We start from the raw sequence: 12,376 nt of genomic DNA, 5'->3' as shown, positions 1-12,376 counted from the left end.
GATATGTAGATAGATAGATAGATAGATATGAGATAGATATAAAATAGATTATTTAGATATGTAGATAGATAGATTATATAGATTTTTTTTACTGTGTTTGATAAAAATTCTTTGGCATAGCATTTTCCCAGGGTGCCCATGTGAATTCCCTTTCCTTAAGTATTTTATGTCTCAGGGCTCTCTTAAATTTCTGCTGTTACGACAGAAAGGATGTTCATAACAAGTTTTTCCTGTGTGATGTCACTATGCTCCTAGCCTTTATATATACTGCAAAAAAGTTGGGAAGCATTGAAGCCTCGGAGTTGAGGACAGAAGAGAGATCATATTTCACCAGCATCTATCCCAAGAAAAAAAAAAGTCATGTCCAGCATCAGGCAAGGCAATAGGTTAGCACTTCTAACATTTTTTCTGACCAGTTTAAAGGTCAATGTTGCATTTCCCAATTCGTCGCCAATTATAAATTCAGGATGGGGAAGCCCAGACCGACTGATGCACCTGTACACAGCTACCGAATGGAACAGCTTCCATCTTCAGATCAACCATGACGGCCACATTGACGGATCTCCTCACCAAACCATTTACAGTAAGTCTAGTTACAATAATTTCAGTTATACAGTTCTTATAATGTTATTAGAGTGCTACCACATGTTCAGGTTTTTTCATGCAGTTTTTGAAGCCAAAATCGGGAGTGGATCATAAAGGGAGAGAAAGTATTAAGAGCACATACTACTCCTCTTTTCTTTATTTTTTTTATCCACTCCTGATTTTAGCTTCAAAAACGGCATTAAAAGCCTGAATGTGTGGCAGCACAGTTTTTTATTTTCTTAATTATAATTGTTAAAATTAAAAATCATTTTTATACTAATTATATCAACTGGCACGATGGTGAAATTTACAAAATATGACACTGTAAAGAAATGCATGCTCTTGCTCTCTGGCATTAGTCATAACCATTTCTTCTAATCACCAAATATGCATATAGCCCAATGCTGTTTTTGACACATATACACAAAAATATATAATTTAATGTTATTTTATTTTTATTACTTGACATGACATATTACATGGCACTGCAATAATATACCCAAATACAGACACACAACTAAGGCTACTTTCACACTAGCGGCACGGACCTCTGGCAGGCCTTTTCCGTCGGGTGAACAGCCTGTTGGATCGATCCTGCCGCTAGTGAACGTGTGCCCCCGGACTGCTGCTCTGTCTCCATTGACTATAATGGGGGCGGGGCAGAGTTCCGGTGGAGGCACTGCAGCGCATGGCGAGAGGCTGCCTGAATAAATGTCGGATATGTCGTAGTTTTATTCAGGCAGCCTCTCGCCGTGTGCTGCCGTGCCTCCGCCGGAACTCCACCCCCGCCCCCATTATAGTCAATGTGGACAGAGCGGCAGTCCGGGGGGCACACGGTCACTGGTGGCAGGACGGATCAGACAGGCTGTTTACCCAACGGAACAGCCTGCCGGAAGTCCGTGCCGCTAGTGTGAAAGTAGCCTTATAGGCCAGATGGAACATTTTCACATCGATGTTGGCTATTTTCGGAACTCCCAAATCAGTGAATGGGAAGCATGCCGCGCATGCACAGTGGGCGTTCCTTCACTTGGGGGCCCCCTTTCTGGAGATGGGACCCGCATCTATCTGACATTGATGGCATATCCTACTGATATACCTTAAATGTCTAAGACGGGCCAACCCCTTTGATCTATGTATACAGTAATTCTTTCAAAACTTAGGGGCATATTTATGAAGACCAGGGTTTTAGACGCCAGTCTTAATAAAGCTCTGCACTGGCAGTAGATCTGTGCCAGAAATACGCCTAATATAGGTGCATTTCTGTTTCATAAATGACCCCTTAGTGTATTATAAAAGTGAAAGAAAAAAATACTAAGGGTCCATTCACACGTCCGTGAATGTTTTGCTGATCACGGACACCTGCAATGTGCGATCCACAATTTGCGGACCGCACATTACAGATACTATAATAGAAAATGCCTTTTCTGGTCCGCAATTGCGGACAAGAATAGGACATGTTCTATTTTTTTCAGGAACGGAATTGCGGATCCTGAAAAAATGGATCCCGAAAAAAAAACGCATGCAGATCCCGAAAATGCGGATTCGCATCCGTTCCAGGCCCATTGAAAGTGAATGGGTCCGCAAATTGCGGAACGAATGCAGACCCAAATTACGGACAAGTGAATGGACCCTAAAATTGCCATAGATATCAGATATGTAATAATGGATACCACAGACACCTTGGCTAGACCTTTGTCTCAGATATGTTGTCGGGAAGTAATAGATAAGAAAGTCTTGATTTTAAAACCGCAGTCAATAGTATGGAAAAACTTGCAGCTAGTAAATTGATCATGGAGAACAATGGTGGGACAAAAATATACTGCATTATAGGGTTTCTTTATGTGATTTTTAAAATGAACGCAACTACGTATTTTACATAGATACAAATAATTTGGTCGAAAATTATAAGCTTGACCCTCTGGCCACTAGATGACCTTCTCTGTGATATCATCATGGGACTAGTGATGCCTTCTACTAATCAAGTTTCATTATTTTCTTCCTACAGGCGCTTTAATGATTAGATCAGAATCTGCAGGCAAAGTTGTTATTACAGGAGTCAAAAGTGGACGTTACCTGTGCATGGACAGATTTGGCAATGTATTTGGATCAGTAAGTATTCAACTCTATGATTCTTGAACATTTTTACAACAATCCACTGGGCCTTCTGCATGAAGTATAGAACAGAGAGAAAACCAACCAGAATCCATCTTTTTCAGAGCAGGTTGGCATATAGAATGATATATAGATTGTTAATTGGAGGAACTGCTTTCATTTTTGATGTTGCCTTAAATTTACCAGTCCACTGCTCAAAAATAGTTGCAATCTTATTTCCATAGTCATGTCGTAACAAATTTGAACTGCTTCCTTACAATAAGGGTGCAAATACACAAAGATGTGACAGCCGTGCTCGTCTTGCGGTCCGCAGCATGGGCATGGCCATCACATGTTCCTGTGAATGCACCCTAAACAATTCATCTTATGACAGTATTACACATATCAGTTGTGTCCAGACAGTTGTTTTTAATGGGCACAACTAAAGGCAAAACTTGAAAAACTTGCACAACTGTCAAATGTCTATAGCCAGACAGAGAGATGTTGCATACAATGTTCTCTGTCCAGCTTAGAAAGAGCTCTGACAGCAAAGCTGGACACAAAACTGAACTATAATTTCTTTTGAGCATTTCTGTACTAAAATCTGGTGGATCAAACCTATATGAACAAGCCCTTAAAGAGTGACTAACTTTTCGAAAAACTCATAGTCATAGAGACTTATCAAATGTTTTCTCAGTATTTAGACTGCCACCAATCTCTAGAATGAGGAGGTTGAAGCACGCATAGCACATTCTCTCTCTTCACTGAAGAGAAAATAATTTAAATGGGCCCATAGACTTCTATAGAGCCCATCGCTTCAGCAAGGAGAGAGACTGAGCTATGTGTGCACTTCTCTTCCGTCATTATAGAGACTGGCGGGGATCTCAGCACTTAGACCCCCACCTATCAAAGCTTTTGATATGTCTCTATGGTATATAATTTTTTTTTAGAAAAGTTAATGACCGTTTAAAGGGTTTTAATAGACTGGTAGGTCAAGTAGAACTTCAAGTCCTAAGAACTGATCTTCGTGGAGCTATAATCAATCATGTGTTATGAAGCCACCACGTTTTTTTTAAATCAAATGAAGGCATTAAAACCCATGTGTTTGGGCCATTACTTTCTAGTGATAAATATGTGGTCCTCTCTCTCTATGAAAACCAGTTCAGAACCTGGTTTCCCTGCAGTGGTGCTGGTTGCAGCAGCCAGAAGCTTAATTATTAGGTTCTGTAACTCCCACCAGCTTCTTTAAAGAGGTAGACACCAGACAGCCATATACAGTATCTCCCCATGAGGTTGAGTGCCAGGACCCATTCCTTCTTGCAGTGGGTATAAATGGGAATTTCAGACTTCCACCGATGTTTTATTAACATGTCATGAGACTCTATTCTAGAAAAAGGTTTTGTAAATCATGGCAATATTCTGTCATTTTTTTAAAATTAGTTATTAATTAGCATGCATTTCACAGCACTATTTCAGCGATGATGACTGCATCTTCAAGCATGAAACTCTTGAAAACCGCCATGATGTCTACCATTCACCAAAGCACAACTACTTGCTAAGCCTGAAGAAGCCAAAACATTTTTTCCGCCCAGGAATGGACTTGCCTCCCTATTCCCAGTTTTTGTCTATGGAGAACCAAATCCCAATCACCAGATTTATCACTCCCGAGCCTGTTCGACACACAAGAAGTGCAGATCTGTATCCAGATCCTCTTAATGTAAGTAGAGGGAAAAAACCCACTCTGAATTACCCAACACCCAAGGATGCTCAAGATGTCAAGCCTTCTGACCCTCAAGAGCCTTTAAGACCTAATAAAAATGAAAAGGAAGACCCTGAAGACCCAAGAGGTGTTATTATCACAAGGAAAGAAAATCCACGTGAATATTTTTATAAGAGGACATCCCAACTCAGTGGCTTCAACTGATACAAATGCTTCACAAAAATCTAGCATAGGTACTATACCTTTGAAGGAAAGTCGTTAAAACCCTCATCCTTTATTTTTATGATACCCCACAGTTGAAGTAGAGCACAACTGCAAATCTATACATTTTCCCCAGTAGGGTCCTCTTCTGTTAAAGTGGTTGTCTCATTTTAGGGCAAATAGATGTCATGAGAAGGCCCCCATCTTGGGACCTCTCTATGAATCTGAATGGCCACCATCTAAAACTATGTTTTTGACTGGCCTTGGGGAGCCAGATCTACGCCAATCAACTGATTCCAGTGGTGGCTCTAAACAGACAACCCCTTTACTGCAAAACTAGGTAAATTTGACTTTAGAATCTTAGAAACCTGGATTAATGTGGCAGTTAATGGAAGTCATATTGGTAATATCTTGTTTTGCAGGCCGCACTGCATAATTAGATTTGCCATTCAGGAGTTCAGGAGAACTGAGAAAAACAATAAGAAATCTACCCATTTAAGAAGCAATATAGAAGTGAGTAATGTGTCACTGTAAAAACAAATTTGTCACAAAGAAGTCAAGGAAACTGGTTGACATTTGACAACCAATATGGGCGTCGTCATGGTGGCCATATTGGTTGTCCTTTAGCTTTCTAAAAACACATAAAACTAGAAAACAGCTAAAGAGAATTATCTATAACTTTACAGAAGAGCTCAATTCAATGAATAATTTTGATGGGGTTCTGTAATTATGAATAGTGAGTGGAAGGTGCTCTACTTCCACATAAAGACTTACCTATAAAATAGACATAAAACTGATATTTGTATTTAGATCACTTGAAGCCACAGTAACATTTGATGGATGTTTATTTGGGGGTAAATATTCTTTAGCCTTTAAAATTGCACTACATTTTTATGGAGGAACACCCTAGGCCTTGTGTATGAACTGTTTGAGAGAAAAAGTTGTCTTGTTGTCTATACTAACCTATCAGAGCTAAGTTTAAAGTTTCTAAATTGCACTGGAAAAATGAAATGTGGACACAGATTGGTTGCTATGGCCAACAATGCCACTTTTGGTCTGCAATACAATATATAAGGAGGGGGGGGGGGGGTAGCTCGCCACCACTAGAGGAAGTATTGGACTTTTTCATAGCATGAATCCATTGAACCTAGTGACTCCCCCTAGTGGAGGTTGCAGACATTAAAAACTTTATATTTTTATAAAGGAAATGTGAACCTCTGTATCAGCAAACTAAGCTCCAATTATTATAAAGCTATATTAAGAAAGTTAAATTTTAAAACAACATGGTGGACCATCACTTTAAGTCCTACATGTTCTTCATGTTCTTTATCATTGATACAAAATATATTTATTTAATATTTATCTATCATGTTAGGAATGTAATAATAAGAAACTCGGGAGAGAAAACCAAAAGGTATAAAATATTTAACCAAAAAGGATGACGCGATAAAATACATCTTATCTAGAGCAACTTTAGATGGCTATGCCTGCTATGGCAAGCCAATACTTTTTTCTTTATCGCTGTACTTAAATTAACTTTTATATTTCAATCAAAATTTTGCATCTTAATTAGTTTGTACCTAATAAATCTAAATAACATGCTCTGCCTAATCCCTCATTCACATGTCAGTGTACGGTCAGTGATCTCCATCAGTGATTGTCAGCCAAAACCAGGTGCAACTCTAAACACAGAACAGGAGCCGATCTTTCCATTATACCTTTTGTCTGTGGAGGCTCCAATCGTGGCTTTAGCTCACAATCACTGATGAAAATCACTGACCAAAACACCAGGTTCTCCAGGTTTTAAGGAACAATACCCTGTATGCCTTTGGTATTCTAATGGTTGTAGATTCTCCACAAGTCGGAGATCACTGTTGTAAGGCATCGTGCACATGGCCGTATTAGGGCTCCGTACAACCTCTGAGTTGTCTTCAGTTATAGTAGGTAACCCATAGAGTTGCATGGGGCCCTAGTGTACCTCTGTATGCCTCCGAGCTGAAAGAGACTGACATGTTCTAGTTATCAGGTTAGTCAGGCTCTAGAAAAGTGATGACCCCTGTAGGCAGATGTGTAGTGTGAGGCTCCTGGGCCCTACTACAGCTGTAACAGGACTCCGCACTTACCAAAGGTTATGCATAATACTAGTGTCTTATTTTGTGGCAGGAAGACCTTTAGGCCTCCTCTGGACAAAGGACCAGGTGCAAGTGCTACCTCTGCACCTGCTATACCTACACCTCTTGTTTTAACCCCAGGTCTATTAGTAATGGTTGTATGATTAAGCTAAAAGATTAATGGCAGCTTCTTGAACCAAATGATTAAACTGATAATAACATTTTGCACTATTATATACAGTGTGTATTATACTGAGCATTTATTATATAGAGACTTTGAGCCATAACTGAATTGTCAATGTTGGGGGTATTCTGCTACCCATGTTCCTTGCAACAGGCCTTTAAAGTGGACCTGTCAGCAAGCCACACATGTCTATTTTAGTAATTATTTAGATTCCCCATGGAATAAGATGTATGGGGCATTTATTCTTTGAACATTACATGCTATCATTCCTAAGTTATTCCTCCTGGAAATGCATAAATACGTTTTTACCATTGCCCTTGTCAATAGGGAGGCTCCCTACATAGTCCAAAATGCTAGAATTGCACAGTGTCAGACTAGATGGGGACACTCCCTATTGACAAATGGAATGGTACCAACCGAAATTTCAATGTATTCATGAAGAATAATAGAAGGATAGTACAACACAGAGCTTTAAAATAAGATGCCTTACAAGTGTTATTTTATAAGGAAGGAAGCATTTGCTTAAACAAAGCTTTAAAAGAGTCCTCTGAAAAATCCACCATGATGAGAGTTATGTCACCTGAAACTCCCTTATGTACAAAGGAGAGATACAAGTGGTCACCTATCATCTGTAGGAATCCACAACTACCTCTAATTCCAGTAGAGAAGAGACTGTGGATGGTGACCATTATTCTTGATATTGGAGGACATCTCAACCTGACTCCTATCAATTTGGACCAGCCAACATGTAGTCAGAAATTCCTTTCACTTGTTTAAAAAGGATCTGTCAGTATGATTAACCCTATTAAACCAGGCATATTGCCTGGTAGGGTTGATCACGCTGATTAAAAACTATACCTTATTTATATTTGTAGCTTGCAGCGTTCCCTAAATATCACCATTTTTATTATTAGGCCAATAAGCTGGGTTGTCCAGGATTAGAAAAATATGGCTGTACCTGTACCAGTGTTTCAGCTTGAAGGAATGGGGGTGACAACCTGCTTATAAGAAAGTAGCCATATTTTTCTAATGTTATACAACCCTTTAACATTGTCTTTTTATTGATATTTGTTTGCATGATGTGTATATTAAGCTTCAATTACTAGTTTCACCATTGCATGCATGTTGGACAGCAACTTTGTCCTTGGAAGTAGATGCAAGTGGAGGCTGCCATTCTTTGTGCTATCCCCTTGGTAATAACTACTGACATCACTAAGACACATTCCCATATTCTCAAGGCCTAATACATCAAAGAGATGGCTGCCGTTATGGGGGCAAATAAAGAGTTGCCCTATCTAATACTGGTCTTACCCCTTCTCAAAGGGAAGTGTGAACCTGAGCAGTAACCCTATTCTTCACAGATAATGTTGCCCTTGCTCGGGATGGGCAGTGGACTATCCTGTCTTGGGATGGAATGTAGTGGCAGAAACATAGACCAAGAGGGTGGCTCCACTTTGATTTGTGATGTAGGTCTGTCTTTTCCTTGTGTGGGTCCCTGGGTCCCATCTACAAGCTTCACTATCATAAATGATACTTTAGAGGCTAAAATAGCAGCTTCCACTGTTAATCTTCGTTCTCAGACTATGGTCTACCTTCGTTCAGTGGAAAATACCAGTTCTGGAGGACGGGGCGTGAATATTTTTGTCTCTTTGTAGGGCTCATGTCCTAGGGGTTAAGGTTTGCTATATTTATTTATTTATTGGTAGTGATGCAGATGGAATCATAGCTTTATTTATAGATATTTATGATGCGTTCCACTAAGACCATGCTTTTCTTCTATGCAAATAAAATTCTTCATCACAAAAATGATTGCTTTTAGTATTTATTCCTTCACTTATGTTTATGAGAAATGTCATTTTACCTGTATATATTAGGGAACAACCAGAGATTTAATGTGAAGTTCCTTGATAACTATGCAAAGTCTGTAATAGTGCCCCCCACCTAACATGGGTCACTTATAATACTGGTGTCTTATTCTTATACGAAAGTAGGACTTTGCCATTGCTACTTCTGCACCCCCCATGAGAACAGCACATACAGAAATTCTGTAACATACCGCTTACCTTGTCTTAAAGTGTAAACTTTTACATACACTTTATTCAAACCTTTTGTATATGTGATGAAAATAAAATTTCTAATGTACTTTATTTTATTTTTTTCTTAGTTCTCCTTGCAAAATAGGCACCTGAAGTTTAGGACCCTATAACACTTTGAAATCCGTACAAGTGTACACCACATGCCATGTCAGCAGTGTACTAGTGTATGGATTGCACTTGGGTCACAGTGAGCTGAGTACAGGTAGGAGCGCACATCACTGCTGCCTGTGCCGCTCTCTAAAAGCTCTGCATAGAACATCACCAGTGTACTAAACCAGGCTTTAGTGGAACAGGCACAGGAAGGAGCCGCAATGTGCTAAGTGAGCTCCGACCTCCACTCGTTTTGCTCTGCTAAAAGCCTACCACAGCTTTTAGAGAGTGGGTCTGGTACAGGCAAGGGCTGCAATGTGTGCTCCAGCATGTACTCAGCTCACTGCAGCGCCAGTGGTATCTTTACACCAGTACACCTCTGAAATGTCAGCAGTGTACACGTGTACAGATTCCAAAGCGTAATGAAAGCATATTAGAAAAATTATTTTCATCACATGTACAATAGGTTTTACTAGAGTGTATATAAAAGTTTAGGCACACTTTAATGGTCAGCAGGGCTGAAAAAGACTTTGTACATCTGAATGAACTGTAGTCAGCAGAGGACTGGCCATAGACCCTACCAGGATGATTCCTGATGGGCTGATGCACAATGGTCCACCAAAACCCTCTGCTCAGTCGCAAGCTGGGTACACAACGATCAGACGCTCCCAACGTTAATTAACACTGGGAGCGCCAGGTAAATTTATTTAGCCAGCTGCTGGCCACAGGTGCTCCTCCTAAATTCAACTGTATTGCCATCCTAAGGACAGTGATGCAGTTGAATAATGCAGCAGATGGTTCTCTGACCCACCTTTCACCCTCATAAGCTTCAGGCCTACTCTAGTAGGCAGGCTGTCGCAATGCAATGACGTCATCGCAACCACCTGCGCTGAGTCCCAGGCATTGCAAAGATGTAATTGCGCCCATCTGCACACGGACACAGCATAGTGATGCCATCGCAACTAGCTGCATGTACTGGGATGCAGGCATCTCAGACCGTAGGCCACAATGGACCTGCAGTCTGCATTGTGGGTGGTGGCAGGGAACAGGACTCATATATTAAGTTATTTTTTATTTCCCTGGCCTCCTGGGGACCATTAGGGATATTGCTGGAGAGGGCATTACTGGTGGGACATTACTGGGGCACTGTGGAAACATTATTGGGGGGCACTATTGGGACATTACTGGGGTGCACTGTAGGGATATTACTGAGGTCAATGTGGGGGATATTAATGGGGGTGCCGTGGGGACTTTACTGGGGACACTGTGGGGGACATTACTGGGAGTACTGTGGGGGACATTACTGGGAGTACTGTGGGGGACATTACTGGGAGTACTGTGGGGGACATTACTGGGAGTACTGTGGGGGACATTACTGGGAGTACTGTGGGGGACATTATTGGGAGTACTGTGGGGGACATTACTAGGGGTACTGTGGGGGATATTTCAAAGGATACTGTGGGAAATATTACTGGGAGCATTGTGGGAAAATTACTGTCAGCACTATAGGGAGGCATTACTGGGGCAGTATAGGCAACATTACCAGTGGCACTATGGGGGAATTTTTAACACCGACCATAGTATTATTAAGGACTTTTAATATTGGGGCTCTATAGAAGGCAATTTTTTATTCAAATATAACTGTAGGAGGCACTGGGGCATTATTTTTAATACTGGGACACTAGAAGGAAATGTTTAGTACTGGGGCACAATAGGGGGCATTATTATTATTGCTGGAGACACAATAGAGACATTATTAAGACTGGGGACACTACACGGGTATTATTATTGGGGTACAATAGGGGGTATTATTGCTGGAGAAACTATAAGGGCATTTTTATTACTTGAAGCATTTTAGGGGACATTATTTCTGGGGGCACAATACAGGATATTAATATTGGGGGCACTATACAAGCATTATTGCTGGGAGCACAGGCGAGTGTGGGTGGCCTGATGGGTGTAGTAGTTGGTACTCACGGTTTTAAAGAGCTCTCTGCACCGGCGTGCAGTGACGGGAAAGAAGGCACCGAATCCCTTCGGGGCACATTCTGGTGTTGAGGGATCTCCTGCCAGATGTTGGTTGAGGTGCCCTTGATGGTATAGAGCAGGGATGGCCAACCTTACAGACACAAAGAGCCCCCCAAAAAATGTATGACTACCAGGAGCCACAAGCTATACATTTACACAAAAATAAGAGAAAAAATATTTTTCATCTGATCTGAGGTCTGCTAAAAATATTTTTTTCTTATTTTTTCATTAGCAGAGAAAAAAAGAAAAAATATACTTCTCATCAGACCTCAGATCAGATCCCCAAATCTCATCAGACCTCCAAATCAGACCCCCCAAATAAGACCCCCAATGCTCAGATCAGACAACACAAATCAGACTCCCAGTGCCAGACCCTCAGCACGCAGATCTCCCCCCTTCTCAGATCTGCCCCCCCATGCTCAGACCTGACCAACCTATGCTCAAACAAGGTCCCCCATGCTCAGATCAAACCCCCATTGCTCAGATCAGGCCCCCCCCCCCCATGCTTAGATCTATAATAAAAAAAAATCTTTTCCCTCTCCTGTTCAGGCGCTGGGCTCCTGCTTGGGCACCTGCTACTCTGTAGGTCTGACATGCTCTCCACTGTGCCCTGATGAGCGCAACGTCAGGTCATAGTGCGCGTCTTCACGTACTACGTTCTCACACTGTGTGCATTAGGACATAGTGGAGAGTGAGCTGAGCTGCAAAGTACAAAGTGTCCGATGAGGAAAAGAGATCTGAGCATGGGGTGGAGAGTGATCCGGCCTGGCTGCTTCCCGGCTCCACAGCTAGAGCCACATTTGAAGAAGCAAAGAGCCACATGCGGCTCAAGAGCCACAGGTTGGCCACCCCTGGTATAGGGTTTAAGGTGTAGGGAAGGCAGGGTCCCTGATGTCGTGACATCAACACCCTTAGGTGCAAATGAGGTGGTGAAATAAAGAGGAGTGTGTTTGAATAAATATTGCCTTGAGGTAGATGTACAGATTATTGCAATGCAAAGCAGTAGTTGTAATCCATTCAAAGGACATTGCATTAGTTGTATCAGTAATCCTAGTAACAAGCTCTTGGGGAGGTATTGATTAGTCACACTCAGGCTGTGGTAACTTCTGGCTGACTGTCTAACTTCCAGGTGTATACATCAATACATTTCTCTGTTTCACATGGCTGGTACATATAGCTTGCCTTCCTGGTTTACTCATAATTTCCATAAGTGTCCACACTGTCCATAGAGGAATGCGGCTCTGCTTAAAGCTTGTACTTCACTGTAGAC

The 12,376-nt window shown here is 41.3% G+C and overlaps 1 protein-coding gene across 1 annotated transcript; it reads left to right on the top strand.

Moving 5' to 3' along the window:
• Nucleotides 1-330: 330 nt before the first annotated feature.
• On the top strand, nt 331-5,606 carry FGF23 (fibroblast growth factor 23). The gene is made up of 3 exons (XM_044277945.1): nt 331-583; nt 2,591-2,694; nt 4,142-5,606. Exons 1-3 carry the CDS (start codon nt 361-363, stop codon nt 4,598-4,600), a joined length of 786 nt encoding a protein of 261 aa, XP_044133880.1. The 5' UTR covers nt 331-360; the 3' UTR covers nt 4,601-5,606.
• Nucleotides 5,607-12,376: the final 6,770 nt, after the last annotated feature.

Source organism: Bufo gargarizans, chromosome 2 (assembly GCF_014858855.1).
Source record: "Bufo gargarizans isolate SCDJY-AF-19 chromosome 2, ASM1485885v1, whole genome shotgun sequence".
Classification (NCBI taxonomy): domain Eukaryota; kingdom Metazoa; phylum Chordata; class Amphibia; order Anura; family Bufonidae; genus Bufo; species Bufo gargarizans.
Note: the sequence above shows the minus strand (reverse complement) of the source record. Positions and strands in the feature narration are given on the sequence as shown.